Genomic DNA, 20,225 nt, shown 5'->3' with positions numbered 1-20,225 from the left:
AAGATCCCAGTAATTTTGTCTAATTAAATTATGCAGAAAGGTTAATCTCTAAGCACATCAGTATCTGAATTTTTTTTGGATTTAATTCTCTGAATTGGCTTAAACCAATTTGATTGTATTTAGATTTGCAGATGCAAAATCCAGTCCAACCTCAAGCTTTTTTTTTGGGATTAATTTGACCTGATCCAAACTGTGTCAATGAGGCTCATGGCACCCAAACGAAGAAGAGATAAAGCTCCAAGAGAGAGTGGAGTTCTTTGCCCTGTAGCTCATGAGTATGATGCAAGTGGCACTAATAAGAGAAGCCTTTCATAAACCTGTTAGTAAATAGCATGAAACTAATTGATCAGCATTACTTCTATCTCTGAAACCTTTTAAGTGTGGAAGAAGAAGGTCTTTTCTATCTGTTCTTGAGAAAGCTTTCAGCTCTGAAACCTTCAAGGGAAAAAAGCATGAGGTGAATCTATCTCCATAGAACAGCAACAGCTAAAGATTAGAGATATCTGTGAATTAAGGACCCCATAGCAGCAATCTAGGATATGCAGATGCAGCTGACTTTCCATTGTTTGGGCCCCTTAAATCAATGCATAAAGTTGAATTCTCCGACCAGAAAAGACTTCATGCCAAGCTAGTCATCAACCACCATATGGCTGATGCCAGTATCTCACTTGGATGCCAGCACAAAGCCAACCCTTTATATATTTGTAAGTCTCCATGGATATGATGCCATGAATGGCTTTACAAGATGAACTTGACATCTGTTCTCATCCATTTCACTTCCCTGCGACTTTTTTTTATGCTTTTTCCCTTGCTCCTCAATCAATGGCTTTTGGTCATGCCATGATTCTGGTTGGTGGATGTAGCAGCATTTGCCGGAACCATACAGGACAACCTTTCTCTCGTCATTTTGTATGTGAATTAGCATTTGAATCAAAGAAAACAGAGACAAGAAGAAGAAAAGTAGGGGAAGCTTCTTTTAGCCAATGAACTACAGTAGTTATACTGCACCATGGTCGAGGGAGAAGAAGAAAACCCAGAGGGTGCAGCAACACCGATCTCGTACGATCAACATTTGCAAGTCGAAGAGAAGTCAAACTGAGGACTCCATTCTTGACATCAGTCACAATTAGTGCGATGTGACTTGGATGTGATGTGGTTTGATAATGCAAGTCGTCTTCCTCTGATGCCTCATTAATTGATGGCAGCAAACATCTCGTGAGTTGGTGTGGTGTCGGATTCCTCTGACCGCATCTCTTCGTGCGTAGCTTTCTGGAGCTCGAGGTGTAGCTTTCGTTGCTCGCAGTGCAGCTTATTTCAGGAAATCAAAAAGGTCGCCTTCTTCTACGTTTGAACTGCTGAATGAATGTATACTATTCTCAAAAGGCATTTCACTTGTTTCTGATTGTAGATCTTAGATCTACCTAAAGATCTGTGGAGTTTGCCACAAGTTTTATCTTTCGTTTCTTGAAGATTAGACTTAAAGCTATCTGACAAGAACCATACAACAAACAGTATATCTGCATTGAATGACTTTGGTGCTTAGGAAATCCTCATCTGGAGCTTTCAGTCAGTATTCACACAGTGGCATTCTTTTTCCAAGACAAATGCTATCTTATACAACAAACAGCTTGGCAGCATTGAATCGCTTTCCTGCTTGTGAAAACTAATGATGGTGATCGAGCAGTATTTGGTTGTCGCTGCACTGTTCTTGATCGAAGAACAGATTCTTTGAGCTCATCAGCAGTGGCATGTGCAATGTGGTCAAGGAGGTCTCAGTAAACTAAGCAAGGAATCTGCTGGTGCTGTTTGACTTACTGTAGAGATGACAAGTGCCACAACTGGCTAGACTTTGTTTAATAAGATGAGAAAACCAAAGCGTGTGACAACATATGGGAGAGGAAATAAATAAACCATTCCAGAAGGCTTCAAGTTTTGCCCATCATCATAGGCAGGGGAATAAAATAATTCTATAGAGGAATAAAGAAATATAATCTTGAATGTTCTTGATTTTGGGGTTATATGATGAAAAATCTCACATCTATTGATAATTTACTATCATTATGATCATTATTATTATTATACTTTTTATCTTTGGAATCATACTGCATGCAATATTAAATCTAACTATCAAAACATTACTTGAATTTAGTTGTAGTCAGTATCATTGCTTGGTGTTGGTTGTTGTTGTTGTTGATTAATATGGAAAGTGAAAGACAGAAACTGGCAATCCTCAACCTTGTAAGCTGATACATGAACAATGATCAAATTTCAGACTTGATCTAAGTTTGAATCAGAAGTCAAGGACTTAAACCTGGTTACTTATGATGTCAAGGTTGAGGAACAGATGAACTATCTATTTGTTTGTGTGCTTGACCATAATTTAGAAGGTTTATTTCAGTGATACTTGGTAATCCAAACTCAAGAAACCATTGTAGGTTTTAATCTTCATTAATCACCCATCAGGTAAGTGTGTAAAAAACCTGTATGCAACATAGTAGAGGAAGCTTCAGCTCCCATGTAGTTGTTCTTTGAGTTAATCTACTGTAGTTAGCAAGTTTGTGTGAAAGACATTGCTTTGTCTAGGGTTTAAACCAAAGCTTGTGACATTTACAGTTGAAGCAAGATTCTAAATGTCATTGAGCAATCATTTAGCATTTGTGAGGACACTGATGTGATTAAGAGCAAGACATCCATCTCTAGCATTGTATGCAGCACATCCTGCAGCCACAATGTTTCCACCTGAATCTCTCATCTCATGAGAAAACTTATACCTGCAAGATCAGAAACAGGATGAAAGAATCCATCATAATATAATATTACATCCATCGTACTTACCATATATTCCTACAAACCCCTTTGATTCTCTCTAATTCCTTCATATTCCCGTATAGTGTATCGAATCATTCTCATAATCGCTAGTGAAAGCTAAAAGCCTTGCACCAAATAGAGAAGAAACTATTGTAGGTTGGTATGGGGATGGGTCAGCAAAAGTAACAACTCCAGCATCAATGATCGATCCTCTTCCGGCGTAAAACCCTAAATATATTCAGGAAGGTTTTTGTAAACATTATCCAAGAATTCAAATAAATGACATGATCAGAGAAAACACAACTATTGAAATCGCTCATCACATATCATGTTAACAGAGATTGTTGGCACCACCAAATGTCCATCAGGTACAATGTGTGTTCTGCACAAGACTCAAAAGGTTAACCCATACACAGAAATAATTCAACATACTGGTTACAAGAAACAGTACAAGCCCAGTTGCATATGTGATAAATCAGCATGACAATAACAGGCAACAGTAGAGGCCATAAACTCAGCCAGCCAAAAGCAGAAATCATCACCAAAAACCACAAGAACAACCTACATATCCCAAGAAAATAATGCAGAAGCCAGAGCTGTTGAGGGCTAAATGCTCAATTTTTTGATTTTGAGTGCTTCACAAGCCAATCGATGACAGAGTCTATGTTGGTTGAGTTCTTGCATGAGATCATGTAACAACAAACCTCTCTGTCTGTAATGGATTTCAGGCCCCTGCAATGCAGTTCATAGTTAAGAGTCCGAGCAGCACTTACATTATGGGAACTGCTTCCGACTGTTTACATGTAATAGAGATATCTTAAAATAGAAATTTTGTGGTTACTTACATTTCATCTGTCAAACCCTGCTTTGTCAGAGCTTCTGGCTTATCAATTTTATTTCCAAGGACCAACAATGGGATCCCATTCAGTGATGGCTTGCTTAGAAGATCATGAAGTTCACTTTTTGAGATGGGCAAATTATCACGGTCTGCTGCATCAACAACATACCTGCAAAGAGAAAATGAAGTCATAAAATATAGGATCTTCCTATCATGCAACTAAGCCATTGGAAAGTGATCATATCATGACATAAAGGATGTTTCTTGCTAATCCAATTATGTGATAAGCTATTTCATTGTCATTTTTCTCAGAAATAGATATAATTTAAGGCATGGTTTTGTGTGGTTCTACTAAAACAATCAGAAATAATCTAACATAAACAACTGAACAGATCAGAATATAAGTAAATTCAAGTATATGCTTTTATTGTACCGGCAGTAGTGCATGACATCAGAAATCTATTCTTGTGCTGGAGGCATTATATCATGACCTTGCTACTACTTGGATGCATTAAACAGCGAACAATATTGATCATCAAATGAAACTTTCAAAATGTAGAAGCACACAAAGAAGGTAACACTACAATGAAAAAACCAGGAATTGTACCCATAACTGGTTTAGTTTTGCTGTTGGATTGACCATGAAGAGTAACTACATTGAGCTGGATGACCTGGCTGAATGTCAACTGAACCACAAGAACCAGCCGGACTTGATCAAACTGGGCCAATTTTGAGGTGTCCAATATAAGGACCAAAGGCTCTTGTTTCCAATTATAATGATCACTAAACCAAGAGCATTTCGATCTTTACATGTTATACCTTGTAAACATATTTATAATCTCCTGTGATTTGCTTAAGAGAGTCACAGTTCCCATAATCCTAATAACCTATCATTTTCACTTCACCACTGTGTCATGTCACCATTATCCTGGCGGTAGCATCTGCTAAAGAATCTCACCCTACTAAAGATGGTTGTCACCTCATCTTGGCCCTTGAGATCAGAGCCCTGTCACCAACTGACTGCACTGCAGTGGAGAATGTGAAAGGGAATAGGTGAAGAGGATCTGAGGAAGCACTAGCAAGGATGGATGACAAGTACTTGCGGCTGGGGTTGATCTGGTTAGTGGTGCAGCCGGACATGACAGAGGTTGGAGGGAATCCATTCAAGAATTATAATGTCCCAGAATGGATCATCACCTGAGAGCGGTACCTGTTCTATGAGAGTGAATCATGATGATGGTCCCAATCAAAGTCTATGATGAGCTGTCAATTTCAAAAGGGGATGATGGCAGCATATCTGTCACTATTGCATTTCTGGCGTATCATACATATTGAGCTTAGAGAAGCTGATCCACAAGAATGACACTGAGGTTTCTTTGCTATTAGTTTCATTCTTTGATATGAGGCCTCTATCATTAGTAAGAATGTGAATGCTCCAATTGGTGTAGTCATTTAAGTTAAAAACCACAAGCATACAGGCTGAATTTGGTGAAGACTATAACAGGAGAAGTATTTTATATAATGATGATTACAGAATTAAAATATTGCAAAGCTTAAATTAAAATGTTATTGTATTTTTTTTTACTTTTTATCCTGATTCAGTAATACTTGATAGTTGATAGAGACATTCAATACGCCAAGTTATAACTTGATAGTTGCTATCCTATGCATTGTCAGAACCATGAATCTTAATGTTATATTTTCATGATTACCTATATTATTTTATATTTTCTTGTGTTTTCTAGCATTATGACATAATAAATGATTTTGTATATATTATTTTCTGAAAAAAATCAATAAACCTTCATCTGACAAATCAGCCCATCAGACTAACCAAAAGTAGTGATTGAAACTTGTCCAAGACAAATGACCAACCCAGCTAAGAAAACTATGTTCACAAGAATCACGGTCAGATAATATTCTATCTTTTATACTCGAGGCACAAACGTTTCAAATCAAGTATTCAGTAACCCAGCATAAAAAATAAGCATCATGTGTCATTATTTCCTCTGTTTTTAATTTGTAAAAAATCAAAGATTCATGGTAAAGCTTTATCAAAGATGATTTGCATGAGACATAATGACTTTAATAAGAGACAATGAACTTCATCAGTTAGAAAGCCAAGCAACATACTAGACAAAAAGCAAACAGAACCAGCAGCAGCACAAAAGCATGATAATGACAGAACACTCACAAAACTCCAAGAATACAGTTAGGGAATCAGGGTTAAAGTTGGATTACAAGCAAAAAAGAGGATCAGGTAATCAAATACAAATGGATTAAGATAGCAAGAAATTTTGAGAGGTACTTTCACAGCACTTCAGAATTATAACTAGCAGCAGCACTGATATTATTGAGATAAATGAACAAAAGGAAAATATAAGCAAAATAAAACAAATGATTGAGGGAATATGGACAAATCATGTTGATAGAGGAGAAAAAAGAGAGAAGCAGCCAACAATTTCTTTAAACTAAATAAAAAGTATTCAATCATATTTTTTTACGGAATATGAGACCTCTACACTTGTGGGTTATGGTCTATGCCTAATTTGCGCAATTGAGATGAATAATGCTCTTGATAACAGAGTTTCTAATATCCTTTTTAGACTCTGATAAGTCGAGCATAGTGTTTCAGGGTTGTTCCCTAACTATAAAAATTTAAAATGCAATAAATACAATAGATCTTTTTATCACCTAATAATCTTTCACAACTTATTAAGCAAACTCTTTTGTTGCTTTGGTATGTTAGGTCAACAGATGATCATAAGAATCTTCCAGGGAGCATTCACCACACTGAATCCTAATAAAGGGCCACCTCAGTTAGAGCATCATTCAGTCCTTAATTCACTTTAAGACTCTTAGTGATTAATAGACTCTTGCAGCAAATAGGTAGCAGAAATAGGACTCTAAGGCATCATAACCACTCAATATAGGTTTCTACAAAAATATTAATTTTCCTATAAAATAATGACAAGATAGAAAAAGCTACAGAAGCAAAAAAAGAAAGATAATCCCAGGACTCATTGAACAGATGAACTTAAAAATAGTGAATTTTTATTTACTCAGATCAAACCTATTATATTCCATGTTGCATTAGGTATAAGATTACAGTAACAATGTGATATATCCCTGCAGATTAGCATAGTAAGAGAAATAACAGCCTCAAAGACATTATTCTAGATTAATAACATGAAGTTGATGAAGAAAAAGCATTAGCCTAGGTACATAATAAAGGATGATAAATATACATAGGCCCTTCTGATTATATGACATTACTTTTGGGGTAGGTATCCTGTAACAAGTACGATACTTTAATGGCTTATAGACATATTACTTTTCATATCACCAAAAAGTTAAAAACAACAAAGTTATTTTTGGGTAGATATGGTTGACAAGAAGCACAAAGACAATCCATGGTTGAAAAGTGGTCAAAAAGAAAAACACCATCTTTTAGGGTTGAAAAGTGGCACAATTACATGATAGTATTACCACCACTAGGGTTCCCTAAACTTTTCATTGTATGCTTACACTTTGGCATGATATATGGCATGGGTAGGCATCCAAAATATGGAACAAGTCTAAAAGGAAATATTATAGTCAATCTGAGCTAATAAAACCAATCTAAGGACAAGGTTGTCTTGGTTTCCAAGAAAAAAGCAGCAGCACCACTTCTCCAGCTTTGCCAAAACCAGTGACTAGATTGGGCATGTTAAAGCAGAGATGAAATCAATCACAGATGTCTTAGAGGAAGGTGGAACTTGCTATTTTATTCCACTAAAGATATCAGAAAAGTCAGACAGTTGCCAAACACCCACATTCATTTCTCATACTAGGATCCTAGTGATATAGCATCACTAGTGAGAGGGCTTGCACAATATAGTAGAATCCTAGAGACAAATTATGGAAATCAGAAGAGCATACCAATGGCAAATAAAACATGGATAATACATGAGTATAAAAATCAGTGTCATGAACCTTTTTATGAATAGTATCATCATAAAGAGGTTCAACTGAAAACCTTATATAAATGTTTGAAGCAATAAGAGAATTAAGCTTTAATACTGTCATTTGTACCTTATAATTCTGCCATCTTAAAGTGGTCAATCTATGTATGACAAATTCCATGGAAACTTTACTGAAGAAAATAATCTGATGCAGTTGTTCTCAGTCAAATCTAACATATTTCTGAATTTTCCTTGCTCTATCATCTTGTTAGAATTTTTTTTGAAAAAAATAATTTTCATTTATTCCATTAAACACCATACAAGACACTTTTGCATGATCTTGGACATAAGACCTACCAATCATGCAACAGTGCAGTAACTACTAGGATGTCTCTGTTAGAGACAGTGTTTAATTACACATGATCTCAGAACAAAATAAATAATAATTACAAATTAGAAACATTCAAGCATTCCATATTAAGGAAAAGAGGAGCAAATATAATTATTAACTTAACCTTGTGACGTACATGTATGTTCTATGCCAAATCCTTTGCAAACTGTAACTCCTAACCAAAAGAACATGAAAGGATGGTTTAAGTAGTCACAATCTTTCCAGATCAATGTCCATGAATGTTTCGGTGTATCACATTAAAAAATGGTTATTTGTTCAAAAGCTCATACTGAACTTTTGAAAACCCGACAAATAACTTGAACGCTAGACTTTTGTTGTTAATATTTTGATCTCTGATCATAAACAATCAACAATAGGTTTTGGAACAGCAAAATTACAAGTTTGTATATGAAATGATAGAGAGCTGATGAAATATGATTTGGATAAAATGAGCAAAATAAGCATCCAGGAAAGGAGAAAAGGGCATACACAATAGCGGAGACCGCACGGCAATATCTCTCCCACATACTGCGAAACCTAGGCTGGCCTCCAAGATCCCACAATTTTATGGTAACATTTCCCTTGGTCACCTTCCTCATATTGAATCCCACCTACAATTCCAGCAAACACATCAATATCGGCACTAAGAAAATTCTGATGTATGGATGCAAATTTTAATTTTAATTGAAGAAATAACTCACAGTAGGAATCATGTCCTCGCTATATCCACCAGTCTGCAGAAGAAAACGAACATAATCAGGTCTACAAATAAATTAATATATCACAAGTAATATGCTGGCGTCCTGAAAACACGATTGTCTAAAGAACACAAACCGCAATGACGTTCACAAGGGAAGTTTTCCCAGCATTCTGAAGTCCGATCAAGGAGAGCTCCATTTCTTGTTTGAAGAATAGGCTGCATTTGCAAGACAATTTCAAAAGCACCATATTAGATGAATTCCCGCATGTCATCCTTATGAACATACAAACAAATCGTTGTACCCAATATACTGCCTTCAATTGGACAAGGCGAAAGACGAAAGCAAATCAACCACCACAAAACCTTGATAAACCGAACTTTTCCAATTTTCTCTCTATATTAATTACATTCCATCGACTCTAACTCGTCAATGGCAGCTCGACAACTGCAGTTCACCAATTCAACAACTGAGCCCATGGCCACACTTCACACATCCCTAAAAAGGAACCCCTGGATTTTTACCATCTTACAACCCATTTAAACAAAATCCAGAATCACGGCAACGAAATACGAAGCAAAATGGGAGAACGGAACCGAACAATGCGTTCACATCAAACCGGAATCCAACTAAATCGATCACGATAAAGATAAAAGGGAAGAGGAGTCAACGGATCTCACCTTCGGAGCCAATTGAGGAAAGCTTCCCACAATCCCATGGCCGACGATGGATTAAGGAGAAGAGGAGGAAGGGATCAGAGGGGTGGTTCGCTGCAAGGATCGAAGAGGGCGATTGAGGGGAGTCGGCCCACCCTTTTCTTCTTCCTCTTTATGAAGGAGTCGCGCTGTCCTCTTCTGTTTTGACCATTACTGCCCAATAAAAGAAGGGAATAGAAGAGCTTGTTTTGGTCTTTTTCTTGGGTGTGGCTTTTCATTGAACCCGATAAATTAGATGGTTCTACCGGAAGGTAAGATTTCAGGGTGGCGGTCTGGGCGGCACCTCCGGGGTGGATGGTGGTGGGAATAAACTTGACCGCTTATTTCTTGACACGTGCTTAGCGCTTATGCATGCTATTGATCACCGACTTCTCATCTACCCGCCGCAACAACCGGCCAAGGCGACTGGTTTCCGTGAGAAGGGCCCCGCGGGACCCGCCCGCAGACTGAAGTCCGATGAACGCGTAGATGCCCTACGAGGCCCCAAGGTTGACTCACTTGCGGGGCCCAGACGTAAGGGAACCATCACTCGCTTATGATTCCGAGAACATCTCAGATACCCACGAAACGCCCAGCCTGGCGACTGGTGGTAGCAAGGGTCCCACAAGAAACCGGCCATCGGTCGAAGGTAGCATCATATGTTGCGACTCCCGAGTTATCGTGCCGCCCATGCCTACGTGGCACTCTTTGGGCAAGTGAGCATCGGGGCCCAGAGGTGGGGTCTGTGAGAGCCCAACACGTTCATGGTACTCTGGAACCCACATGTCTGGTCGTCCAGGAGGAGACACGTCATATGTCGCCCCGTATTTGCACCAACCACAGGACAGGTTGTCAGAAGGGTGAATAACTGATGGTATACCATCTGGGGACGACGATGACCGTCCATCCAAGATCTATGCCAATCTTGAAGAAGGACAAAAGTGGACGGTCCTCCGAATTCGGATCCTATGCTGTAGTGTTCATCCATCTCAACGAGGATCACGAACAAACACCTGAGGGGAATACCAGAGAACGGGAAGGGATGGAAGAAAGAGACCGGCATTCTTCGTATGATCTAAAGCGAAGGGGACCAAAGGAGCCACTTGCAGCGATTGATGGCTTCTTAGATGGATCTCTAAGGTGCATGCCTTTCTTCCCCAACTCGAAGACTGCGGTAGGTCCGACAAGGGAAGGGAACGACAGCATGCGTTTCTATTTTCAGTAGATTGTGGTTACCGAAAGATGGAAACCCGATTCAAGCCCATGATGCGCTTGTATATGACGAGGAAGAAGAGACATTACTGATAAGGAGGGAACCCCCAACTTTTCTTCCACACAGGAAACGAGTTGCATGGGTTAGTTGAACTTTTTGTTTATACTATAGTTCGTAATTTGCTTACCTTAGAACAGTTATGGACCACAATTGACATGCATGCTTTGTTAGATTTGCTGCCTGTCTTAAAATCCATTGGTTTTTTTTTTTTTGAATTGATGTTGAGACGGAAGTTTACCGAATGCAGCGTTGTAGGAATGTTGATTCTTGATTGTTAGAGAAGATTGGAAGAATATTTTATTTAGTGCTTGACACTTCTATTTGTTTCTTTAACACTGCAGTTTGTCTTTGTATTTGATGTTAGATTCATATTTATATCTTTCACATTCGAATACATCAACATGTTGATGGAATCACTTTATTCATAATGAAAGTAAAATAAAGATAGATTTTGTCAAGACATATTAGTTGTTTGATCAATTGAGGCTATTTGTCTGCTTAATTCTGTATGTTTCTGTTGTATTTTCCTTTTGGTCTTTTGGAGGTTGAAGGCTTGAACCTTGATGATTTCTAGAAATGTCTCATGTTTACGTAAAGCCGTAGAAGAATTCATCTTGTCATGCAAATAGTCAAAGTTGTATTTTTCTGGGCACATGCTGATCCTATCAAGACCTTCCCAGATAGCTTCTGTATTACAAACATCTTGTGGAGGATATCGATCAATGACACCTGTTGTTTATTCCTGGAGGGGCAGCTCCTTTGCATTATTGTCATTCCGCCCAAATTATAGACATGTTTGTTACAGATAGAGCATCAAAATCATGTTAAGTCTAGCCATCTGATCAATGCCCTCAATTAATGTCTCCGAAGTCCTTTGAAGTGTGTATTGATACTACTTTGTTCAATACCATGGTTACCATCAAGTACTACAAGACCTCAGGGATGAAAGGGCATGCATCTATAATGAAGCCACAAAATTCTGTTTTGTGAACAAAATGAGACTCAAGTTCAAAAATATTATAATCATCTCTGATCACATAGATGACTATTATCTGTTCCTTAAACTATTTGTCGTTTCCTGGATTGGTTGCTTCATTCTGCAACACACACAGTAATCTATGCTACTAATATAAAATAAGCAAACACATGAAAGATAATTTGTCATTTAATCAACAGGCCTATTTCATGGGCAAAAATATAGCAGTTGGCATACAGAGATGCCGACATAAGTGTATGGAGATGACTGAAATCCAGACCCTTGAGGCCTAAGGTGAGGCTCCATTATCGGATACCTTAATGGAAGCCCTATCTGAGTCCACTTGAAACATCATAAACAGTAAGCAAAAAAGTTCAGCTTGCTTTAATGTTTGTTCTCAACTAGTATGGAAAAGTTCAACTTAATTGATTTATATACTCTTCTCCAGGTGATGTTTAATAGAGTCAGTTGCTATTTTTTAAAAGGCTTGTAGGAATAGGTGAGTGAAGGGATTGTGCTCCCAGTAGATGAAATTAAATCACCCATGATCTTCACTAGTCTGACATCCTTGAACATATCCTGAAGTGATCTACGATGGCAAGTCTGATTACTTGTCATGTTGATGCTCATAGACGTTGCTGATTAGCTTTAACCACCAAAGCCCGGTTGGAGTTTCGCTCAGTGACTCCCCCACAAGACCTTTCACAAACTTCTATAACATGGCTGCATGGTTGTGAGTGGGGATTTGACCATCTTCAAGGACGACAATGATGAAAAGGCATCATACATCACATACTCTTCCGAGGACAATGATAAGCTCCATGTTTGGTCCATTAACAGCCGACTATCTTAATGTTTCAACAGTTTTGAGGATTTTTGTAGGATGACATCGAGAGGCTCATAGCAGATACCTTACATGATCACTTCTAATTGTGCTGTGTGGCTTCCAAGCAAAGCTTTGGTACATGCAGCTGAGTCAATCTTGGGTACTTGGGAGATGATGGGGATCTTTGCGTTGGAATGAACAGGATGCTTAGGCTTCCCAGGTTCCTTCACTTATATCGCATATTGCTGGAATCCTTCCGAGATCAAATACTTAGAAGTACGTAGTGCTGATTCCAACAGTAGGACTGGGTGTTGAACCCCTCAACATTGGTCGAGTCGGAATAGTTATTTGACTAAGTTGCTGCTCATGTGTAGTGTGCATATGCAGATATTATATAAGCAGCTTTCGATGGTTGTTCATGATGAGGGAGTATGTGATCTGCAGTTTGCTGATAGTATCATCTGCACTGTCCCAATCGTTTGATTATTTCCGTCTGTAAAAGTTTTGGGAGCACATGGAAGGATGAAATATCACCTGACTTTGTGGCCAAAACCTACTAGATTTGTCAAACAAAAGATATTGGTTGAGTTGTTTATCCCTCATTGGCTTCTTGTTGTAGTCCACAACCTTCAGATATTTGGAAAGCAATCACAAGAGGTGTCAATCTTTCAAAAAAGTGAAGCTAGTGCTGATTCAAGACTCAAGCTTGCTCCTGGCTTCTCAATCTAAAGAATTTTGCACTGTTGGATCATGAGGAGAACTGAGTGGTATAACTAACTGCTGATAGAATGTCAAGCAAAGCTCAATTTTCTGTGTACCCCTAGAGATACTGCAAATGTGAAAATGTTTATTTCTCCCAGAGTAAAATGTATTCCAGTTTCACATGACAACATCACCCCATCCAACAGTGGTATTTGTACTTTGGTGTATGGTGCAGTAACATAAAATTGCTCATCAAATCTTTTCTCACATGACTAGTGAGAAAATTCTGTGTCACTCTGTCTCGAAAAGAAAATTGCAGCTGACCAAACATGAAGAGATCTCATCCTTTTTCTCTTTTGTTGCATAAACACATGTCTAGCCTGCAAATGGTCATTTCAGTTGATAATGATGGATAATTTTGCTTTGTTATCTGATATTTCCCAAACCATGCTATTTATGTGGAAGTTCCAATGATCCTCTTCTATTGGTTACATGAGTCTCTTTCTCACTACTTCCTAACAGTCAACTTGACCTGACTCATAACCTCAAGGTTCAACTCAAGTCAATCAGAGCCTGGAAAAAGATACCATTTTTAGAAGAGTATAATCTTTCTAAAAGAGTACAGTACCATAAGTTAACAGAACTTGAGGAACCCTTTTTATGGGTAGTGAGATTTGAAGAATTATGCATAAAATCATAATATGTGAGGAACTAATTCAAAACCAAAGTAGGAATATGAATGAAAGAAAATGTTATGCTATAAAGATAGTGGACTTTTCACAAGAGAGAGAGAGAGAGAGAGAGAGAGAGAGAGAGAGAGAGAGAGAGCAAATCTATGATCAAATCCCTCACCCTTGAAAGGTGCTCCCACTATCTCTTCCCATCTCCAGTGACTTAAAAGCTCCACCCTGGATGACATGAACTCCTCATGCTTTTCTTTTCCATCCCTTTTTTTTGTCTTCTTACCTGTGGGGATAGATAGAGAGAGACACACCAGATGCCTAAAAAGCTAACCCCCCTCTCCCTCTCTGAGGGAAGAAAAGGAGGGGAAAAGGATAAAAATGGGACCTTGCAGGCCATGGTCTGACCACCACCACTACCAACACCACTATCTTTTGCCAGATCTCAGCAGCACCATTAGATAATGACTTCTTCCATCACTTATGTTTATCCTTCCATCTACATAACCTTTATAATCTTTGTTAATTGTTATCACCATCTTTCCCTCTGATGTCACCAATCCACCAACCCCTCATTGCCATGTCCTCCATCTTCCTCTGTTCTCTCCCTCTTCAGTCATCTCAAACTAAGCTAACCAACTAACCACTTTGACTGACCTTTCATAAGTTGTCTTGAAGTGACTCGATCTGTTCTTTATGTCATTTAATTTTACGTATCGAGTTCTTATTGGTTCTCATATCTATCATATCTCGAGCCAATTTACATAAACTCGTATGTGAGAAAAAATTAATGACAATTGCTATGAAAATAATTTGTGATGTGAACCTTAGAAATGTGATTTTTTTTTTTTTTTAGTGTACTAACATATTTCCATTGCATGCATCTCTAAACACGTGCCGACGTTTTTTTTTTTGGGTCGAATAAGAAATAAGAGGAAAAAATAGCTGCCTCCCACGTGCCAAATGGTCTTCGGCGCTCTTCCCTCTGCCGCCATCTTCTCTCACGGCTTCCACGCACTCGCCCACACCACCGGCTGCTCTTTCCACTCCAGGAATATGCCGGCGGATGCGTCTTCCGAATCCTCTGCCATAGGTCGCATCGTCCATCCTTCCTTGTACCTCCTAAGGAGCGCCCTCACGTCGTCCGTCACGTCCTCGCTGAACGCCGCTGGCGCGAACCCCGCCGACCGCATCCTCCTCGACCATCCGGCCGCCGTATCCCGGCGCTCGGCTGACTCCGCCGCGGGGCATGCCACCAGGTCGACCACTGACCGCCCCGCCTCCCGCTCCAGGGCCAGCCGCTCGTTGCTCGTCTTTGGGAAGCTTTCCTCCAGCGACTCGAAGTAGGCGGAGAAGAACCTGAGATTCTCCTTGAAGACCTTGAAGAACGCCTCCCCTTCCTCCTCGCCTCCTCCTCCTCCTCCCCCTTCCAGGTCGGCCTCCTCCTCGACCACTGTCACGATCCGCGGCTGGAGGCGCCGGATGGCGGCGATGAGTGTCTCGCGGCGGCGGTTTGCGGGGGAGACGCCGTGGAGCGCGTTGATGCAGTTCACGGCCAGGGCCGAGCTGTCGCCCTCCCTCAGGTCGAGGGTGTCGAGGTCGAGGTCCGACAGGTCGCCGGCGTGGTGGACTACGTTGAACCGGAAGGGCACTCCCATCAACCGCGCAAACTTCTCCATCCGCTGCCCGATCTCCCTCATGACCGTCTGCACGGCCGTCGACGGCGAGGCCGACCACACGACCGTCGTGATCGAGAGGTGGGGCGTGTCGTCGGCGGACCGCGTAGCCAGCGCCTCCAGCAGCGTCGGCCACTGGGTGCAGAAGGTGTTGCTGAGATCGAGTATGTGCAATCTCTGCGACGCCGAGGACGGATCGAGGAAGGCCTCGAGGATGGCCCCGTTGGCGGCGACGTGACCAAAGGAGGACCAGGGGCTGAGCTCCTGGAACCGGAGCGCGGTGCGACGTGTAGAGTCGAAGGAGCAGTTGCGATCGGAGGCGGCGGAAAGGGTACGCAGCGTCCGGGGCCCGGAGGACGTCAGGCGAGCAAAGAAGCCCTGGAGGAAGTAAGCCGCTAGCTTCTGCTCTGTGTCGCCATAAGGCGACGAGAGCTCGTTCAGCATCCACATGAGCTGCTGCACCCGGTGGCTGTCGCGCGCCGCGACGGCGCGGGCGCACTCGATCAGCAGCTGCGACGACCATCTCCGGCCGGCACCGGAGGCACCGACAGAGGACGAGGAAGGCGAGGCGAAGTCGAGGTTGAGGTCCTGAGTCAAGGACAGGTCAGCAGGATCGAAGATGGGAGTCGGGGTTGGCGTGGTGGTGGTGGTGGTGGTGGTGGTGGTTGAGGGAGGTTGATGTGGGTTCTGGAAGTGCTTCGAGGACGAGGAGGAGGAGAAGTCTTCATCCATGTAAAGGTGATGCTCGGTGCCGCATTCTTCTCGGTAGAACTCCACCTCTTGCTGACGAGCAAAGGAGTTTTGGTGCAAGAAGGAGTGCTGGTAATGGATCTGGTGAGGCTCAGAGGATCTCGAGCTACTTGAATTGCGACTCAGGTCACGGGAAGATTGTGGACTGAACAATCTAAATAAGGTGTCCATCTAACGAAGGGGTCTCCGCTCCACATAGAGAGACAAAACAAGAAGAGAATAGTTGCTTGGAAGGAGCTGAGAAAAGGAGAGCAAGGTAGGGTTTAAAACAAGGCAGCGAGCGAGAGAGAGAGAGAGAGAGAGAGAGAGGAGTTTGGGTATGTGCTGAGATTGAACATTGGTGAGTGGGTGGTGGGTGCATGCTTGCCTTCCTTTTGATGCTTTTGGTGCAACCGATGAGTTGGGGGTATGGAGGAACCCATTTCTTTCCCCAGTTTCTGCTCTCCTGCTCTGCTTTTGCTTGCTTTCCTATCAGGTTTCTTTGTATTCTACACACTTGAGGATTGGCTAGGGTGGTCCTTCGGTTAGGTATACAGTAAGCATGCAACACAAAAGACTAATGGGAAGATGTCCAAAGTCCAAGGAGAGTAAGAACATATTGCTTCTGCCTTTTACCTATTCCCTGGTTGCGGATGCTGGGGGATTCACCTGACATGCACATGAAAGAGGAGGAATGGTAGGCGTGCCATAGAGAAAGAGAGAGGAGAATAGGACAGGGGAAGAGGTGGAGAGCGTGCATGGGCATCATCATCAAACCCACCACCATCCCCCGACACATTCTTCTCTGCCTCCCTCGATCGAATCTGAGCTATCAAAAGCAACCCCCTTTCTGCATGTTAAAGATTGCTTTCTGTCCGTTTTCCTTCGAGTATGTGTAAGAAAACATATACTGAGATTACTTTACGGCTGCTGTATGTATAGTTTTAGATATGCTGAGAATCCAACCCCTTGTGCATGTCTCAAAACATTCCATTTGGCACCCAATGGAATGTGTGCATCATTCTTTTTGGTCAATGCACTCGAGTGTTGGTGTTAGGTCAATCAAAGTTAATATGATAATGGTAGGACAAGGATGGGTTCCTAAGATACAATCTGAGGGATGCATAGATAGATTTCCAATGAAGAACAAGAAGAAGAAGAAGAAGAAGAATGCATCAACACACTGAAATCTAACGTTGAGAGGCTAATCGTAAGGGTGGTGGGGAGAAATATGAGATGATAATTTAAATCCTATTTATCATTTCTCCATTTCTTATCTGATTCAGAGATTCAACTTCTGTTTCTCTGAATCATCATGAAAGAACTGCTTGGAACTCTTGCTGTCTCTTGTCTGACGTGAGGACCGGATATTGTTTCCATGGATGCTTCCTTGGCTGTCTCCATGGAAGCTTTCCTTTCAATCCAACGAAGCCAAAGTAGATGACCGTCATCATTTGCTTGGGAACAGCCACGGCAACGCATTAGAAACTGGGACGGCTTTGTCTTCGTCTTCCCTATTCTAACACCGTGACCTCCCACACCTAACACCTATGTAATAGTTAGAGTTGATGATGCCACCACCATCTTTAGGAGCATTTCTTTCCCTTTCTTTGTTTGTCTTCCAGAGGTTTAAGTGGGTCAGTTAGGTCTAATCCGAGTTAGCTCATAGTACATCTTCATAATCTCTTGGGAAATATAAGTTATATCTCCATATTAGGTTAATTCAGATGTCAAATCTCAGACGATGTAGCTTAGTAGTTTCCACGACATGTCCATGGTTGAACACAAAGTTAACCCTACATGGAGTTAACTAATGCTTATTTCTATTCTTTTTCTCTGAAAAAAGAGATGTTCATGATCCATAAGCCTTCTATATGCAACATTACTTCATCACTCTTTCATCCTTTCTATCTTCTTATATTTTAGTTCTTGTGTGGTTGTTCATCCTCTCACTTGTCTATCACTTTCTCAAGTTTGACTTGACAGTATCAAAGGAGTCTTGTCAGTTCTTACTATGGAAACTCAACTCATAGAACCCGAGCTCAACTCGACCACAATTAGCGATGAGATTGAATTCTACCACCTAGGAAGACCATGTCGGAAGTCAAAGTCAAAATAGCTCATTAGCTTGGATTGAGCGGAAATGGATACATAACCTAATCTAAATCAGCATCTTTTAGCTATCAAAAGCATACTTCTCAGCTAATAGAGAACAAAATAATTATCGAGATAATTTAAATCCCCTTCACTAAAAAATATGGTCAGTGATGGTACTACTAGCACTTGACTTTGTCTAAGTGAGCTCATTGGAGGATTTGTATAAGATTCGTGTGCAGTGCATGGTGGATTTTAAATCCTGTGAAAAGGAAAAACAAATGTGAAGTGAGGTGCTGTTGAGTCCAATTAAGGTTATATATGTTGGTGCCAAGTTTAGCAACTAATTATATTGTTGGGCCACCTTAATCAAAACTTGTTTGTCTTAATAAAACATATGAGATGGATGCAATCATGAGTTTTGGGAGGCTTTCATGCAGGGAATCTTTCTCATCCACATTTATTTTGTTATATGTTTTAGATGTTATTATTGACTAAGATTTACTTGCTCTTTTGTTACAATGTAGTAGTATATATGGGATCCTTTCCTAACAATTTAGGCTTTCTGGATTGTTTGATAGCATAATCAGAATATTTATTATGGTATCAAAGCAAATGATGAATTCAAAACATGTATCTGCCCTCATTATTTTTAATTGACTTGTGTGAAGCTTAATCCAATTTCCAGCTTGTTTTAACCACTGGTATTATTGATTATCCAATCAAATGCAAAATGAAGAGCAACCATCTATCACATAAGTTGGTCATCAAATAAATTCTCTCTTTTTTTTTGTCTTCAGTAGATCATGAACTAGAAGTGTTAGGAAAAAAAATAATCATATAATAGAGATTAATTAGTAAATATAAAGAGGGACCATCAGTGACATTGGCCTAATAAAATATTGTTGCCAACTATGCTGGATTTTACTTTTCTTCTTGTTTCTTTAGGAAGCTGGTAAAATTTCTAACCACTGATTGAATTATGTAATGTCAATGCTCTCTCTCTCTCTCTCTCTCTCTCTCACACACACACACACACACACAAAATTATTCAGCCTCCAATAAGTTTACATTTGTTGAAGAGATAAAATAAACCATCTGAAATTTGTGAAATCCAATCATTTTTATTTTCCTCTTTATCTGATGAATGCAGTTTGGATGCTATGAGCTGCATTAATCTCTGCATGGTTTCAGTCAATAGTTTCTTTGGTACTCAGTTTTGTGCCTCTGCTGCTGTAGCACTTGAACTACTGTCATATGCCATGACAAGGAGCTCTTTTGGATGGCTTTGAAGAAACTACCACAGCACAAAACAAGCCTCAATTCATGACTGGCTGACCTTTAATTTGATATCCTAACCATCCTCAATTCAAGGTTAAAGAAATAGTTAGTGCCATTGGTTTGTTAGCTTAAAGGCAAACAAAGGTTATGGAAATGTATGCATAGCGCAGGCTTGAGATACTGTGATATTTAAGTGCACTTTAAATTCATTGCCACCACTGAAAAGAAGTGAGCTCACCAAGATGATGTGCATGGAAAAGTTGAAAGAGATTGAACATTCAATCTGTACTATAAAAGTTCAGTTTCTTATATTTGGCAATTACTCATGTTAATAAAGGGAAAAAAGAGTAAAGAATTCAGCAGCATCAAGCACAGAGTCAATTTCTTCCAATTCTTAAAGCAAAACTCAACTCAGAAATGAGTGTCATTAGATGTTTCTTCTGAACACCAGCTTAAATGGGCTGTAGATCTTTGAGTTGGCCAACAGTAATGAGTGTCATTAATCAAGTAATTCAACCACTGATCATGCTTCAAAAACATCTGTTTGGTTTGTAATTTCAGCTTTAAAATTTTACATTACGGTAATATCATTAGGATTGATAAATATTTTGATA

The 20,225-nt window shown here is 40.2% G+C and overlaps 2 protein-coding genes across 2 annotated transcripts; both read right to left on the bottom strand.

Annotated features, from left to right (window-relative positions):
* Positions 1-3,112: 3,112 nt before the first annotated feature.
* LOC135644701 (ADP-ribosylation factor-like protein 8a) lies at positions 3,113-9,532 on the bottom strand. The gene is made up of 6 exons (XM_065162533.1): positions 9,360-9,532; positions 8,816-8,897; positions 8,683-8,715; positions 8,471-8,592; positions 3,654-3,815; positions 3,113-3,540 (listed from the first exon to the last, which is right to left on the bottom strand). Exons 1-6 carry the CDS (start codon positions 9,395-9,397, stop codon positions 3,423-3,425), a joined length of 555 nt encoding a protein of 184 aa, XP_065018605.1. The 5' UTR covers positions 9,398-9,532; the 3' UTR covers positions 3,113-3,422.
* Positions 9,533-14,634: 5,102 nt separating this feature from the next.
* On the bottom strand, positions 14,635-17,141 carry LOC103995805 (protein SHORT-ROOT 1). The gene has a single exon (XM_009416502.3). The coding sequence runs from the start codon at positions 16,426-16,428 to the stop codon at positions 14,833-14,835; it is 1,596 nt and encodes a 531-aa protein (XP_009414777.2). The 5' UTR covers positions 16,429-17,141; the 3' UTR covers positions 14,635-14,832.
* Positions 17,142-20,225: the final 3,084 nt, after the last annotated feature.

This window comes from Musa acuminata, chromosome BXJ3-8, assembly GCF_036884655.1.
Source record: "Musa acuminata AAA Group cultivar baxijiao chromosome BXJ3-8, Cavendish_Baxijiao_AAA, whole genome shotgun sequence".
Taxonomy (NCBI): Eukaryota; Viridiplantae; Streptophyta; class Magnoliopsida; order Zingiberales; family Musaceae; genus Musa; species Musa acuminata.
The sequence above is the reverse complement of the archived record's forward strand: the minus strand, read 5'-3'. Positions and strand labels throughout refer to the sequence as shown.

Coding starts and splice junctions, on each gene's coding strand:
- LOC135644701 (XM_065162533.1), bottom strand. CDS start 9,397: ATGGGATTGTGGGAAGCTTTCCTCAATTGGCTCCGAAG. Junction 3,816..8,470: donor CGTGCGGTCTCCGCTATTGT/GTATGCCCTTTT, acceptor TTCTCTTTGCAG/GTATGTTGTTGATGCAGCAG. Junction 3,541..3,653: donor CAGGGTTTGACAGATGAAAT/GTAAGTAACCAC, acceptor ACTGCATTGCAG/GGGCCTGAAATCCATTACAG.
- LOC103995805 (XM_009416502.3), bottom strand. CDS start 16,428: ATGGACACCTTATTTAGATTGTTCAGTCCACAATCTTCCCGTGACCTG.